General features: G+C 41.1%; 1 protein-coding gene across 1 annotated transcript in view; it reads left to right on the plus strand.

Moving 5' to 3' along the window:
• The window catches only part of LOC137196203 (NLR family CARD domain-containing protein 3-like), a 69,913-nt gene extending 54,149 nt beyond the window's left edge, over window positions 1-15,764 (plus strand). Inside the window, exons 3-7 of the mRNA XM_067609062.1 lie at window positions 10,391-12,191; window positions 12,322-12,495; window positions 13,481-13,654; window positions 14,183-14,229; window positions 14,362-15,764. Of these exons, the coding sequence (XP_067465163.1) occupies window positions 10,391-12,191; window positions 12,322-12,495; window positions 13,481-13,654; window positions 14,183-14,229; window positions 14,362-14,972 (2,807 nt within the window). The 3' untranslated portion in view covers window positions 14,973-15,764. The remainder of the gene's footprint in view (window positions 1-10,390; window positions 12,192-12,321; window positions 12,496-13,480; window positions 13,655-14,182; window positions 14,230-14,361) is intronic.
• Window positions 15,765-16,771: the final 1,007 nt, after the last annotated feature.

The following is a 16,771-nucleotide window of genomic DNA, read 5'->3' on the forward strand; positions in this document are numbered from 1 at the left end:
TGTTTGTGTTTGAACATTTGTATAATTGTTACTGATGGTGTGATGGATTGTACAGCGTCTACAACTGCTTCAACTAGTGACAATGTTTAATGCTTTCTTTATGTCTCTGTGCCTCTTTCCAATGAGGAAAATTTCCACTATCTGATGAGGATTTATAAAGAACCTGGAGCAGCTAAAGTCAAACATTGACAGACTGTGTCAATGTTTGACTTTAGCTGTTCCTGGTTCTTTATTCCAAAGGTCAGCGCTGTGCTGGGATCATATTTCTTTAAAGTCACTTCTGGTTAAAGATGAATTCAGAGTTGAGACTGTTTGTGAAGCAACTGACATTTGAAATCTTCCTGCTGTGAGTTACATGTTTGTTCTTCCTACGTTTGGTTTCCTGGTTGAAGCTGCTGATTAATTTCACCTTCCCTCATCAGCTTGATGAAAATGATTTTCAGCATCTAAAGGTAACGTAAGCTACAGGTTTCATCATGTTTGTGTCAGCGGGGGTTAAAATGATGTGACACCAGTAGAGATGGTGCTAGTAGTGATTTATTGTGTTGCTTTGTTGAATACTGGTGGAAGGTTTGAAACCTCGTTAATCCTCTTTGACTCGAATTAGCTTTGCTAACAAGATGCTGTTTAGACAACAGAAACATCAGAGGAAACTCTGGAAAAGCTTCATTAGTCAAAATTCAGCCTGTTGACACACTAAGTGACCAGAAAAATAGAAACACCTGAATAATACAATGAAATACAACAGTGATGCAATAAGTGTTAAGTTTTGTTGAGGTTCATTGGTTCTGTGGTTGTTGTTTTGGACTTAATTACTTTGAAAGATGTTTCCAATATTTAGTCGACCTCATTTTCATATATAGAGGAGAGAAACTTATTACAAACACAAATATAACAGAGTCTGGTGACTGTAGTTTATTATTATTGATGACTGTGACAGTTTATTGATTATTGATCAAACACCAGCTGGTCCTGAGGAACCGTCTGCAGCGACTCGTCTGACCTGCAGGTGGCAGCAGAACTGCAGCTTCATCAGCCTGAAAACCTGCATTTAATCAGAAGATACATCACATTAAATACATTCACTTCTGTCAGATTATATTTAGTTATAACATGATTCATCACACTTATTTAACACGTTTTTACAACAAGTTCAACTAATTATTATTATCAACTTATTTCCACAGTGATCCTGACTTTAAATAAATAATAATACACTTTTATTACACTTTTCCACAGTTACAAAGTGATTCACAAATATAAGTAAAACATTTGAAATGCATTAAAGAAGTCATGATCACACACACATTCATACATTCTGTATATATGTAGATGGGAAGGTGAGGTAGAAAGAGCTTCAGCTAGAAGTAATCCAGGAGAAATGATCTGGAAGTTTAGTGATCTTCAGTCGGTGGAGACGGTTAGTCAGAGTTTATATCAGTATTTAACTCGGCTGCGTGAGAAAGAGTTAGCTAGAGGAAGTATAGCTGAAGACTAGATCACTAAAGAAAGAGCTCAGTAGCATCATGGAGGAATATATCTATAGAAATAATCTAAGCTGCAACATTAATGCAACTAGGATGCAGCTACTCACTAACTTTAAAGAAAAATGGTGAAAAGATATTCTGTTAAAACCAAAATGACAGACTTGTATTGAAATGAATCACTCCTGTGGTAGTGAACCTTATATTGAACCACATGGTACCAACAGGTCCCCTCCTGTTCAAACATCCAGGTTATGTGAGCTGTGTGAACTGGGAGACGTTGACAATCAATCACATTTCTTTTGTATCGTCCCTGTTAAGAGAATTTATTGAGTGAAATGTATGATTGAAATTCAGGAATATTTCTGAGCCCTGATGAAGAAAAGATGGACGTTAGTTTCATTTTAGTGTCTTTAAGTTGGAAAGTTTAGTTTGTAAAGCTGTAAAAAAGCCAGGATGGTTTGTTAGTTTAATATCATCAATCAGATGAGATGCAGCGTCTGCTGGTTTTGTTGATAGTAAATTTGAAGCACAAGTGGGTTTGACATTTATAAATGCATGACACAATAATATCAGTAATAACAATTGTTTCTCCATGTGTGAATTCAAATAGGCACTTTAAACTTGAATGGAGCCAGGGAAGATAGTAAAACAGCTGTGTTCTTTAAGCTGATGGAGCTGAAGAACATAGATGTAATGCTGCTTCTGGAAACACACAGTAGTGCAGATAATGAAAGTGACTGGAGGAGAGGATGTAACGGGGAAGTCATTCTGAGCCATAAGTCCAGCTGTAGTGGAGGAAATTATTAAAGGCTGTTTATTGAAGGTTAAAGCTCAGTATGAAAATGTTACTGTAGTTTTCGTCAATGTCTATGCACCAACCAAGGGGGTGGGTCAGTTGACTGAAGCTCATGAGTTGTCAGATGTGTGGAGGATGTTTTATAAAAGTCACAGGCAGTACACCTGGAGTCACTCTAAAGACAATGTGTTATCTCTGGCCAGGCTGGACCATCTGTATTCTTTTAAACATCACATGAACCTTTTTAAAAGTTGTCACATTAACCCAGTGGGCTTCTCTGATCACTGTCTGGTTTTTTGCTGTGTTTTTGTAAAAAATGTGTGTTTACAGAGTGCTTACTGGCATTTTAACACTGCCCTGCTTCATGACAAGGCTTTTAGAGCAGCTTTTTGGTTTACCCACAGAAAATGTAAGTCTGACTTTGCCTGTGTTCAACAGTGGTGGGATTTTGGGAAATCACAGATTAAACAGCTGTGTCAGCAGTTCACTCGTAATGTCACTAGAGACAGAACCAGATCTATGAGGGACCTGGAGACTCAGGTGGTAGAACTGCAGAGTTTAGCAGGTTCTACAGGAGACCGAGGGCTTTTAGATTCCCTCAAGTCTAAAAAGTCGGCTTTGGCCAACCTGCTGGGCATTGCAGCACAGGGAGCTCTGGTCAGGTCACAGTTCCTCGACATCACGCAGATGGACGCCCCCTCTCACTTCTTCTTTGGTCTGGAGAGGAAAAATGGACAGAGAAAGATTGTTCACTCTCTGCGATCCAGCAGCGGCTCTGCAATCTCAGATTCTTCTGAGATTAGGAAATTTGCAGTCAGTTTTTATAAAGATCTGTATAAGAGTGAACTAACAAACAATCCAGATGTGTGCAGCAGCTTCTTCACTGGTCTTCCTCAGGTGGATGCTGCAGCCAATGCAAAGCTGGAGGCTCCGGTATCCATTAATGAACTGTATACTGCTCTGATGAGCTTACAGAGTGGAAGAGCTCCAGGTATAGACGGTCTTCCTGTTGACTTCTATAAATCCTTCTGGTCCGTGTTGGGTGAAGACCTGTTGGAGGTTGTCACAAGCAGCCTGCAGAGAGGACGGCTGCCTCTGAGCTGCAGGAGGGCGGTCATCACTTTGCTGCCCAAGAAGGGAGACCTGCAGGAGCTGAAGAACTGGAGACCTGTTTCTCTGCTCTGCACGGACTACAAGATACTGTCCAAGGTCCTGGCCAGCAGACTCAGAGAGGTGATGGCTTCTGTCATCCACACTGATCAGACTTACTGCGTGCCCGGCAGGCTGATAAGTGACAATGTCACTTTAATTCGGGATGTTTTGGAGGTCTCCAGCTCATTGGCTGTAGACACTGGTCTGATTTCAATAGACCAGGAAAAGGCTTTTGACCGGGTTGAACACCAGTATCTATGGCAAACTTTAGCTGCTTTCAGGTTCAACCCTGGTTTCATAGCCAAGATCCAGGTTCTGTATAGTGACATTGCGAGTGTTGTGAAAATCAACGGAGGTCTGAGTGCTCCTTTCAGTGTCCAGAGGGGGGTCAGGCAGGGCTGCTCTCTGTCCGGCATGCTCTACTCTCTAGCCATCGAGCCTCTGCTCCACAAACTGAGGAATGATCTGACTGGTGTTTGTTTTCCTGACTGTGATGCCTCTTTTAAACTGTCAGCGTACGCTGATGATGTCATTGTCCTGGTCAACACACAGAGAGATATTGATGTGTTAATCTGTTTGGTTGCATATCCTCTGCTAAAGTAAACTGGGGGAAGAGTGAGGCTGTCATGGTGGGGGATTGGCTGGTGGATCAGCTCAGGTTACCTGGAGGTCTGGTCTGGAAAAAAGGAGGGCTAAAATACCTGGGAGTTTTTCTGGGCAATGAAATGTTCTTACAGAAAAACTGGGACAATGTCTTAGAAAAGGTCAAAGGTCAGCTCATGAAATGGAAATGGCTTTTACCTAAAATGTCCTACAGAGGTTGTGTTCTTCTCTCTATATATGTCTCTCGCTCTCTCTCTCTCTCTCTCTCTCTCTCACCTGTTGTTTCCGCGTAAGGCGCGGTTCTCAGCAAAAATAGACAGAGAAATGATCAGTTGATAGTCATAATAACATCATACCAGCAACATCACACCTTTCACTATGGTTTCAATGTCTATATCTGTAGAATATGTCACCACTGCGGGTCAGCCTGCGCGGTGCAGCCGGGGCAGGAAGCCTCTCTGGCGGGGAACTCCAGTAAAGAGAGTCGGTGACACACGGAGCTTCTTCTCTCGACTCCTGCTCACTTTCAGTCATATCAGTTCCAACCAGAGTTCCTGCCTGCTGTTTCTCCTGCTTCCAGACAGAGATTTGATGTTATTTTCCTTATTTGTTGTCAGTTTCCCTCCTGACAGTTTGGAGGTTTTGGTGTGTTTGGCTCGTTTGGGGAACTTGTTGTCGTCTGGAGGGATTTTATTCACTTGGAGCGGTGACAGCAGGGTTTAACTGGCAGAATGATTAATATAATCAATAAAACCTCGTCCTTTGTGAGGAGTGTATGTGACTGACACCACCATCCCCGTCAGAAAGAAAGCCACTTTCACCTCACATATTATTTATTTATTTAGTTTTAAAGATTGAGCACATGCTTCTTAATCTTTTTCTGACTAAACTAAATATAAATGAAATGTATACTTAAATGATATGGAAATGCTATTATTAATGGCAATTTTCCAAGCCAACTCTATGTAGAAAGATAGAGCAGCAGCAGCAGTGTGTCCCCCAGGAGTAATGAAGCTTCACTCAGTCGCTGCACAAACATTACGCACTGCCCTGTTGCCCTGCGTGTATTTCACAGCATCAGAGACAATAATGCAGGTCTTAATGAATGTTACCCCTGTGCCACACATTGTCCCACGTCTGCATTATTTTAACACTATTTCCAACAGTCAACCTTTCACTGTCTGTTGTTACTCTGAAAAATTACCTGCATATAACATGTAATATGTGCATCAATAATAATAAATGAGACTCAAATAAATACACAGCTGACACTGAGTGTTAAAGGCTCAATGTATGATGCTGCTGCTTTTCATAAATGAATGAAATAGATTATTAATAATATGCTGTTTAGTTGTGTTTAATGTTGAGCAGTAAAAGTAAACCATGTTTTAATAGATGTTCTGCAGTGAATTTATTGTTCATCAAACAGTAAAATGTGCTGCAGTTATATTAGGAACACTGTCACTAGCTAGCAAGTCAACAACAGCTCACCAACCTGACAGATACACATTTTATCAGCTTTCAACACGTCACTAACTGCACTTAAACACAGTCATGTGATTATGTTCTGACAGTTTGACATCAAATGAACTCAAACGGTTTCAAACAGTCTTGAGTTTGTTTGTGTAAAACATTTTATTCATTGTCAGAGAAGTTTAGTGTCAGTATGAAGGGTCGCCCCATTCACTCACCTTTAAACTGGTGCATGTTTTAATAACCAGTATCATGCTGGTAGTGAGGGAGACTTTGTTTCACAGGTGGTGTGGTTAGTGATTAACAGCTAATAAAAGTCATTAAATAATATTCTCTGGAATCTTTCTGAACTATATCACAGACAAACTGTTGAAAACATCTTTTCATTGATGATATTCAGTATTTTAACCAAGCTAAGAGCTGCAGCAATAGAAACTAAAGTTTATGTTGCTGCCAAACCTTCATTCAGTATCTTTATACTATATCAATATAAAATCAATGTCACATTATATAAACTACAAAGTGAATCACTGTCATCAAAACACAGTAAACTCTGTTTGTGGAATAATGACGGAGTTTAAACTACAATGTGATGCCTCATCACAGGAAGATCTTTGTTCTGCTGTACAGAACTGCATTTAGTGTTGAGTCAGACAGATTGTTCTCTCTTATTCTGCCTGTTTTAATCTTTACTGTACACGATGATGATAATGATGATGATGATGATGCTCCATTAATTCAACCATAAATCATGGAAACGTCTGTACTTTGATCCTTATAATCTAACACTGATTGACAGACAACATTCCTACAAGATCAAATAGAATATAACACAGCTGTAGCAACTATAACAGAACCATAAATAAAGATGAATGTAAATAAAAATATGATGCATTGATGCTCTGAAATACATTCATGTGATCTTGTGGCTCCTTCTAATCTCCTCGGGGATAAAAGAGAGAGAACACGTTTAGTGTCTGACAAACTTCACAAGTTTTGTCTCCACTGATATTTGTGAAAATTGTTGCATCAGTATCTTTATGTATATTCATTAAATCATCAGTTGAAATACATGTCAGGCCTCTGAGTGTGATATGCTGCTTAACTGTTATTAATCAATAAAGTGTCATTCAGTACAATCTCTAATTAAAACAGCAAGAAGTACAAATGACTCCATAGAAAACCAGAGTCCTCAGACTGATGATGAAGGACTGATGAAGGAGAATCAGCAGCAGTTTCTCTCTCTGTGTTTCCTCTGCAGGTGAAGCTACAAAGACTCTGTGACTGGATGTGGATCTGAATTCACCTGGTGAGTATTTTTATTTCTTCTGCCACACAGCTGACTCCACCAGCAGCTCATCTCCATTAAATGTGCTCTATAGTGGTAAATGAAAAGCCAACAGAGAACTGGAACCTTCTGAAAGTAAAACATGAAACATTAAACCTCAGTGGAAATGAAGAATAATGTCTTACTTTGATGCCATCTGGTGGTTGAATCAAGAACGACGCCGTTGTAACTGCAGTGCTGGTGTGATGTGCAGCTTGTTGTAATGAATGAGCTTGTTGTTGTGTTTGTGTGAAGGTGTTTCTCTGCTATGGATCAGTGTGAGGACAGAGAGGAGGGAGTCCCTCCCTCTAAAAGCTCTCTGTGTGGGGAACATGACAGCCAGACGAAAGCTCAGAGGTGAGATGAGGATCTCTAACTGTCCATCACTGTTCTCCACTCACATCACTCCACCATCATTATTCACACTCAGAGCTCTGTGTGTGTTGTGTTGAAGAACAAAGAAGCAACACAGACCAGACTCTGCTGGACCTGGACCTGGACCTGGACCTGGACCCGGACCCGGACCTGGACCTGGACCTGGACCTGGATCCAGCTGTGTGTCCATGAAGAGTGACTGGTCCATGGATAAACCTGTAAATTTGAAACCTGGACAACCTGCTGATGGAAGGTCAGAATGTAAAGCTGCAAAGACTGAACAGACTTTTCATTTCTATCGAACATGCACATTTATCAGAGCTGTTGTTGTTTCAGGATCCAGCAGCAGAGACCAGACTCTCTTGGACCTGAACCCAGCTGTCTGTCCTTTAAGAGCGACTGGTCGAAGGAACGTTTCATTTATTTTAAAGGAGGACGTCCATCTGCTGATCAGATGTAAGCTGTAACTGACAGTAAACGTCGGGTTATGCTAGAAAAGAACTCATTTGTACGATGTGTTGTCCGACCACACCAGTGAAAAGCCGGCCGTCATAGAGAGGGAGGAGACGTGATAATCATTTAAATATGGAGATAACAGATCACATGTTCAGACAGTCTCTCCTGGAAGACATTCATGGTGTTGCACTCGCTTGTTCATATGAAAAGTGACATGATATGATTTATTTATACATTACAGACATAAAAAACATGTTAAAGTGAAAACACTTATTTTTAACATGGACCCAAGATGTTAAAAGAGAAAACACAAGACATACAACATAAAACTGAATCACCACAAATTAAATAAAATAATAAACGCCCACATCAAAACACAAAGTACATCAAAGACAATTTGATGCCTGAAGTAAAAATGGAATTGCAGATTTCATTATAAACCTGTGACCATGTTCCATAAATAAGTACTGACCTGACTTCTATAAGCTCCTCTCATTTTTAACAGCTGGATGTGTAACAGGAGGCTGTTCCACAACACGGCAGCAGCTTAAAAAAAGGAACTTCTGGCTACATTATTCATTGGAGGGACTTTATATGAACACACACTGGCCCTGGTGTTATAGCCATGCTGAGTATGTTCCATTGTTATCTGTGAAGTATTGAGGAGCAAACCCATTGATAATGTTGAACATATGATGCAGCTTCTGTTGTTCTACTCTGAGCTGTACTGGCAGCAGTCCTACACTTCTGAATTCATCATCAACATGAGTTAAAGAGGATACATTTAATAAATACTGAATAATATTATTTTGCATCACCTGCAGTTTGTTCCTAAATTTAGATGTCAAACCACTGAACCAATCAGAACAGGCAGAATCAAACTGACGCTGTACCAATGAGGACATGAGAAGTTTCTCAACAGAAAAGTCAAAAAGAGTCTTAGTCTGTGAAACAGGAACTGAAGTTTGTTGCCACTCTTAGATAATATTTTATCAACAACAGATTGACAGATGAGACAAAATATTATAAAATTTCAGTTCCATTACAAAAGATTTTCAGTGTATTTGTTCTTGACGTCTTTGTTGCAAACAGGATTGACTGGGTTTTACCCAAATGTATTGAAAACTTGTTATCTATGAGCCACTCTCTCACACTTTCTGATTCATTACTAAGAGTTGTGAATTTCACTGACATCATTCCCAGATACCAGTAATGCAGAATCATCAGCATACAGCAGCAGCTTGCATGTCACAGCAGCTGTCGTATCATTTATATGCATAAGAAATAAAAGAGGTCCTAAAATAGAACCGTGCAGCACCACACATGTAATATCCTGAGGTTCTGATAGAACCACTTCAACATCACAGACTTGAGTTCTTCCTGTAATGTAAGAAATAAACCACTTTACAGCAGTATGTCCAAACACCATGCACTGTAACTTTGACAACAGTACAGAATGATTCACTGTGTCAAAAGCTTTCTGCAAGTCAGCATAATTTCCTCCATCAAGGTTTTGTCTAATAAAATCAAACAAATGAATAAGACAGGTGTCAGTAGAGTCTGCTGCTGTAAAGCCGGACTGAAGCTCATACAAAATATTGTGTCTGACTAAATACTCCTCAACCTGCTCAAACACAAGACGTCCAAAAACCTCAGACATGACACCTGCTGACTTTCTCATTTGCTCACATCTGAATGTCATTTTCATACTGGCAGCTGCCCAGTTCAACCAGTCTGATACAAGCAGACACTGAGCAGCTCCACTGGAGCAGCTGGAGGTTGTAGCTGCCTTGCTCCAGGGCACTTCAGCAGTGTACAGTGAGGGAGGGAGAGCTGTATTGAGGGTTGTTCAGAGCTGTTGGGACTAAACCAAACTGACTGATGAAGCAAAACACTGAGCTGAAAGCTACAAACAGACTGAGCTGTTGATTCTCAGTGGGATCAGCAGGACTAGTAAAGCTTTACCACTACAGGGAGTCATCTGATTCTCTGTTCACATCCAAATATCACTTGATGGACCTTTAGCTTGTGTTTGTCTCTGTGTGGACAGACATAATGTGAGCTCATTCTTCTTGATTCCTCCACAGAGGGGACCAGGAGAGCTCAGAGGTTCCCAGTGGTTAGTCTGCCCAGCAGCATCAAACACACCTGGACTCCATATTTATGGTCTGTACATGTACAACAACTACTTTTACATCTATTGTGTTCACAATCATCTCCATGCTGCACTTTGTAGACCAGTGGATTGTCAGTCTGTCCAACATGGATCTGATGTTTGCTTCATGATGTTAGTTTGATTGTGTCATTCATATAGTATTCTGTTCCAGCTGCTGGAGGAGAACATCTTCACTTTTGTGAGGAACGAGTTGAAGAAGATGCAGAAGGTTCTGAGTCCAGATTACCCAGAATGCCTAGAGAGTCAGAGGGAGGATGAGGAGGTGTTGGAAGGTGAGGAGGAAGAGCAGAGGAGGAGCAGCAGAGATGCATTTTTGAAGATCATGCTGCACTTCCTGAATGAAGCAGGAGGAGCTGGCTGACCGTCTGCAGAGCAGTAAGAGGATTTCTATAAAGATTTAACATGATGGATAAATGAGACATTTACTGATGTCTCAACAGATGGAGGAAAATACGTTTTATATACTCATTCTTTGAGGGAATTAAATGTTTAAATATTTACTTCATACTTAATTCATTGATCCTGTTTCCTTTGTGTTCATTCAGAAACTCCTGCTGGCAGGTGTCAACGTAAACTCAAGTCTAACCTGAAGAAGAAGTTCCAGTGTGTGTTTGAAGGGATTGCTAAAGCAGGAAACCCAACCCTTCTGAATCAGATCTACACAGAGCTCTACATCACAGAGGGAGGGACTGCAGAGGTCAATGATGAACATGAGGTCAGACAGATTGAAACAGCATCCAGGAAACCAGACAGACCAGAAACAACAATCAGACAAGAAAACATCTTTAAAGCCTCACCTGGAAGAGATGAACCAATCAGAGCAGTGATGACAAAGGGAGTGGCTGGCATTGGGAAAACAGTCTTAACACAGAAGTTCACTCTGGACTGGGCTGAAGACAAAGCCAACCAGGACATACAGTTCACATTTCCATTCACTTTCAGAGAGCTGAATGTGCTGAAAGAGAAAAAGTACAGCTTGGTGGAACTTGTTCATCACTTCTTTACTGAAACCAAAGAAGCAGGAATCTGCAGGTTTGAAGAGTTCCAGGTTGTGTTCATCTTTGACGGTCTGGATGAGTGTCGACTTCCTTTGGACTTCCACAACAACAAGATCCTGACTGATGTTACAAAGTCCACCTCAGTGGATGTGCTGCTGACAAACCTCATCAGGGGGAAATTGCTTCCTTTTGCTCGCCTCTGGATAACCACAAGACCTGCAGCAGCCAATCAGATCCCTCCTTGGTGTGTTGACATGGTGACGGAGGTCAGAGGGTTCACTGATCCACAGAAGGAGGAGTACTTCAGGAAGAGATTCAAAGATGAGAAGCAGGCCAGCACAATCATCTCCCACATCAAGACATCACGAAGTCTCCACATCATGTGCCACATCCCAGTCTTCTGCTGGATCACTGCTACAGTTCTGGAGGATGTGTTGAAAAGCAGAGAGGGAGGAGAGCTGCCCAAGACCCTGACTGAGATGTACATCCACTTCCTGGTGGTTCAGTCCAAGCTGAAGAATGTCAAGTATGATGGAGGAGCTGAGACAGATCCACACTGGAGTCCAGACAGCAGGAAGATGATTGAGTCTCTGGGAAAACTGTCTTTTGAGCAGCTGCAGAAAGGCAACCTGATCTTCTATGAATCAGACCTGACAGAGTGTGGCATCGATATCACAGCAGCGTCAGTGTACTCAGGAGTGTTCACACAGGTCTTTAAAGAGGAGAGAGGGCTGTACCAGGACAAGGTGTTCTGCTTTGTCCATCTGAGTATTCAGGAGTTTCTGGCTGCTCTTCATGTCCATCTGACATTCATCAAGTCTGGAGTCAGTCTGCTGGCAGAAGACAGAACAACATCCCAGAAGTCTGAAACTAAACAAAAATACACCAAGCCACATTTCTATCAGAGCGCTGTGGACGAGGCCTTAAAGAGTCCAAATGGGCACCTGGACTTGTTCCTCCGCTTTCTCCTGGGTCTTTCACTGCAGACCAATCAGACTCTCCTAAGAGGTCTACTGACACAGACAGGAAGTAGCTCACTGACCAGTCAGGAAACAGTCGAGTACATCAAGAAGAAGATCAGTGAGAATCTGTCTGCAGAGAGAAGCATCAATCTGTTCCACTGTCTGAATGAACTGAATGATTGTTCTCTAGTGGAGGAGATCCAACAGTACCTGAGATCAGGAAGTCTCTCCACAGACAAACTGTCTCCTGCTCAGTGGTCAGCTCTGGTCTTCATCTTACTGTCATCAGAAAAAGATCTGGATGTGTTTGACCTGAAGAAATACTCTGCTTCAGAGGAGGCTCTTCTGAGGCTGCTGCCAGTGGTCAAGGCCTCCAACAAAGCTCTGTAAGTGCACAGATAGTTATTTATTGATTGATTTATTGATTTATTGATTTATTGAAAAGATATTCAAAGAAATATATTCAAGATGGGAGAAAAATACGTTTTTAAGTATGTTTCCACATTTGTTCTCCAGACTAAGTGGTTGTAACCTCTCAGAGAGAAGCTGTGCAGCTCTGTCCTCAGTTCTCAGCTCCCAGTCCTCCAGCCTGAAAGGGCTAGATCTAAGTAACAACAACCTGCAGAGTTCAGGAGTGAAGCTGCTGTCTGCTGGACTGGAGAGTCCACACTGCAGACTGGAAACTCTCAGGTCAGAATTCATCAACCTGCACAACTGATCACCATTTAAACTTTGATTTATATGAGTTGATAAACACCTGGACATTTTATCTACTGAAATTATTTTCAGACCAGTTGTGTGTTTAGACCCTGTGCATAACTTTCTATTTATATATTTTCATTTGTTTTGTTCTGTCTCCACTGTTGGAACCTGAAATACCAGAGAGGAGTTTTAGATTCAAAAACTGAATGAAGAACTGTGTAATTGGCCCAAAGTAAAACACATACAGACAGTTATTCAGTGATCAGTGTTTTGGTAACAGTTATAGTTTCTTTTAATTTCAGTGCAGTATCTGTGCTGGGATGATAGTGATTTTTAGGCACAATGGTGATATGACAGTGCACCCCCAGCTGTTATGTGGTTAACCACCATTTAATTCTTCTTTTGTTTCATTCAACCTTTAAAGTCTGGATGATTCCTGAAACTGTGTGAAGTATAGTCAGTGAGTATGAGTGAAGGAGTCAGAAATGTTTTCTTACTGTTCCACAACCTTCAGTCCTTATATGCCACATTAGTTTGGATTCCTGATCTGTATTCAACTGCAAGCATCTGAGATGGAGTCGTTTACCCTCTGTGACATGTTTGGAGTTGTTTTTTTGTTCTTTATGCTTTAATTGTGTTTGTTGCTGTTCTTGTTTTGTTTCTTGTCTTCTCACAAACTGCTCGTTGTGGCTGCCTCTTCTTTCACTATTCTTTATTTAGACCTATTTTTAACAGTGAAGAGTTAGCAGACGCTAACATCATGTTGACTAAGGTTACAGAAAGCTGGAACTGCCTCACAATACAAACCTTACTGTGGTTGGCCATTTGAATTTAGAAGTAGTGACTGGAAGTATTAAGTTTAACTCTAAAGATTACAGAAACATATTGGTGATGAAAGTAATAAACACACTACCTTCCAGTCCTGCAGTGATCTCAGATCATGTGACATGTATGTTGTTTTGTGTGTCTGCAGGCTGTCAGGATGTCTGATCACAGAGGAAGGCTGTGCTTCTCTGACCTCAGCTCTGAGCTCCAACCCCTCCCATCTGAGAGAGCTGGATTTGAGCTACAATCATCCAGGAGACTCAGGAGAGAAGTTGCTGTCTGCTGGACTGGAGGATCCACACTGGAGACTGGACACTCTCAGGTACAGACAGACAGGTGGACACTCTCAGGTGTGGATAGACAGGTGGACTCTCTCAGGTGAGGACAGAAAGGTGGACAGTAAATCAGCTCAAACTCTTGAGACTGCAGCTGATTGTCAGCTGTAACCATCATGCAGGAATGTTCCACCTGTGTGAGAGGAAATAACTTGTCAGTCGTCCAAAGATTGTTGAGGAAAGACAAACAGAAACAGGCGGTTTATCATTTTCATGTTAGTGTGAATCAGTTTAAACAGTCCTGTCATCTGTTCACAATACAAACTGCTGAGTCTGACAAGAAAAAGTCTCATTGTTGACATGATTTGACTTTGAGACGCCTGTTTCTAATTGGCTGAATGTAGCTGCTGTCGATAGTCATCGTGCGATGTGATGTGATGGACGGTTGTGTTGCCTAGCAACAGCAAAGCAGCTCAGTGTGATGAGGATCAGAGCTACTTTTTCTAGAGTGATGTCATGTCCATGTTTGCATGCTGAAAGAGAATGTGCTGCTCTGACCCCCCTCCTCCTTTCAGGCTGCAGCCTCCTGGAGTCCGATGGTTGACACCAGGTCTGAGGAAGTGTAAGTGTGTTTTTCATTTCATTCATCAAAACAAAGCTCATTCACATCCTACTGAGGATGAAGATGATGTCATCATCAAACAGATGATAGATCAATAACTGCAGCTGTATTGTGTCTCGTTCTCTCCATCAGATTTCTGTCAACTCACACTGGATCCAAACACAGTAAACAGAAACCTCAAACTGTCTGACAACAACAGGAAGGTGACACATGTGGAGGAGTATCAGTCATATCCTGATCATCTAGACAGATTTGATGTGTGGCTTCAGCTGCTGTGTAGAAATGATCTGACTGGTCGCTGTTACTGGGAGGTCGAGTGGAGAGGAAGAGTTAATATAACAGTGAGTTACAGGGGAATCAGCAGGAAAGGAAACAGTGATGACTGTTTGTTTGGATTTAATGATCAGTCCTGGAGTCTGTTCTGCTCTGATGTTGGTGGTTATTATGTCCGTCACAATAACAGAGAAACATCCATCTCCTCCTCCTCCTCCTCTTCCTCCTCCTCTGTCTCTAACAGAGTAGCAGTGTATGTGGACTGTCCTGCTGGCACTCTGTCCTTCTACAGAGTCTCCTCTGACACACTGATCCACCTCCACACCTTCAACACCACATTCACTCAGCCTCTGTGTGCTGGGTTTGGGCTCTACTGGTCTAACTGGTTTGGTTCCTCAGTGTCTCTGTGCGGTCTGGAGGAGGAAGAGTCTCCTCCTGTTAGAGAAACTTTCTCACTGCTGACCAGATAGTTCAGTCTGTACAGGATCACACACAGCTGATGGTATTTAGTACCAACATGATCTCTCACTGCTTGTAAATGTAAACATGGTTTCCACATGATTGACAGTTTGTTTGTAAAATGAATCAAATGATAAACTGAGTCCAGTTGTTGTTGTTTTCTGTTGTTAGTGTATTAGAAAGGCTTGAACTGTAATGGGATAATGGGAATGGGATCTTCACAATGTTTAGTTGTAGTTCTTCTAGTAGTTTCATAGTAACTGTGTTACCTGATTCCTTCACTTATTTAGAGATCACATGACAAATGATGGTCAGAACAACAGGCCTCCTATTGGCTGGTTAAATGAACACCTCTAATGGTGAAGGCTGAGGCTCAGCAGCTGGAGTGTGGCTGCTTTTATGCTGCGTTCATATCATATTGGAATGATGCTAATTATGAGATTCTGACTTGTAAATAGAATTCAGGTCAACATTCAAGTGGTAATTATGAAGTGGAAAAGCTGAAAGCTCTGATATTTACTGGATATGGTGGATTATTGTCAATAACAGTATTTTTGAGCCTCATTCCATCAACTTTGTAATCATGCAGCCGTCTTGATTTGTTGTGTGACATGAACGCTGGCCAGTTGTAAACATGGGAATCTTTCCCGCCTCTACCATCCATCCCATATGATGTGAACACAGCATTAGAGATGAGAAGTCCAGGAGCTGTTGTGTGTTTCTGACATACAGGAAGTATTTAGTTTTTCTCTGGAGTGTTTATTTAGTTCCTGTGTAGAGAATAAAGTTCATGATGATCAGTAGCTGATGTTAGTTTTCTCCATTTATTTTTGTGTGTGTGCATGTTAATTCATATCTAATTTCATATAGTAGATTGAAGGTATTTGACAGTTTCAGGACTGTTTAAAGTGTCAGTTTAATGTGTTTAGCTCACATTCAGTCTGACAGCTGTTGTTCAACATCAGACACACATTATTATTCCAAGCAGAGTATTTTTATATTCTTAAAACATGTGCGGAGGATCTTTAAAGTTCAGACAGTCTGTGACGACACAACTGACGTCAGTTAAAGTCCGTTTTGATTTTTTACATCCACTGTCAAACTTTTTTGGCTTTTTTTGGTCAGAGCGACTCAAAAATGATGAGTTCTGATGGTGTTTATTGATCAGATCGATTGGATTCATGTTCTACAGACACACTGTGAGATACATAATCAAAGTCTAAAAATACATCAAAGGAACTTTACAACATATCTGATATACTGTGTAAACTTTGTAAATGTGCATCACATAAGATAGATGATGTGGTTCAGTCAAACTGCTGATGTGAGAGTGGAAGAACAAACTGGTTTTAATGGTTTTAATTGTGACACACTGTAAATAGACAGTTTGATTTCTGATGGTGAATGAAAAGACTTAATATAAATATGTTTAATAAGTATGTATTTGAACACTGGTGGAGTTTATTGATCCACTGGATGTGATTATTTCAAACATTCTCATTTCTTTTTAAAGCCTAAATGTTCCTGTTTTCATGTTTTAAAGTGTGAGTGAAGCAAACAGCTCCTCCTCTGACAGGATGTGATGCTGTGAGTGAACAGCAGGTGGCAGCAGACGCTCATGTTTCTGTTCCTCCAACACTTGAGTTTCACACAGTTTATATGTTCAGAGGTGGAAGAAATAAAACGCATCCTTTACTTTAGTAAAAGTAGTAAAACTACTGTTGATGTTGTAGCTGATGTCACAGTCCAGTTACAGAGCAGCTCGGCCTGTCGGTCTGTTGCTTTTCGGGGGTCGTTGAAGGTTCGAGAG

Source organism: Thunnus thynnus, chromosome 13 (genome assembly GCF_963924715.1).
Source record: "Thunnus thynnus chromosome 13, fThuThy2.1, whole genome shotgun sequence".
Lineage (NCBI taxonomy): Eukaryota > Metazoa > Chordata > Actinopteri > Scombriformes > Scombridae > Thunnus > Thunnus thynnus.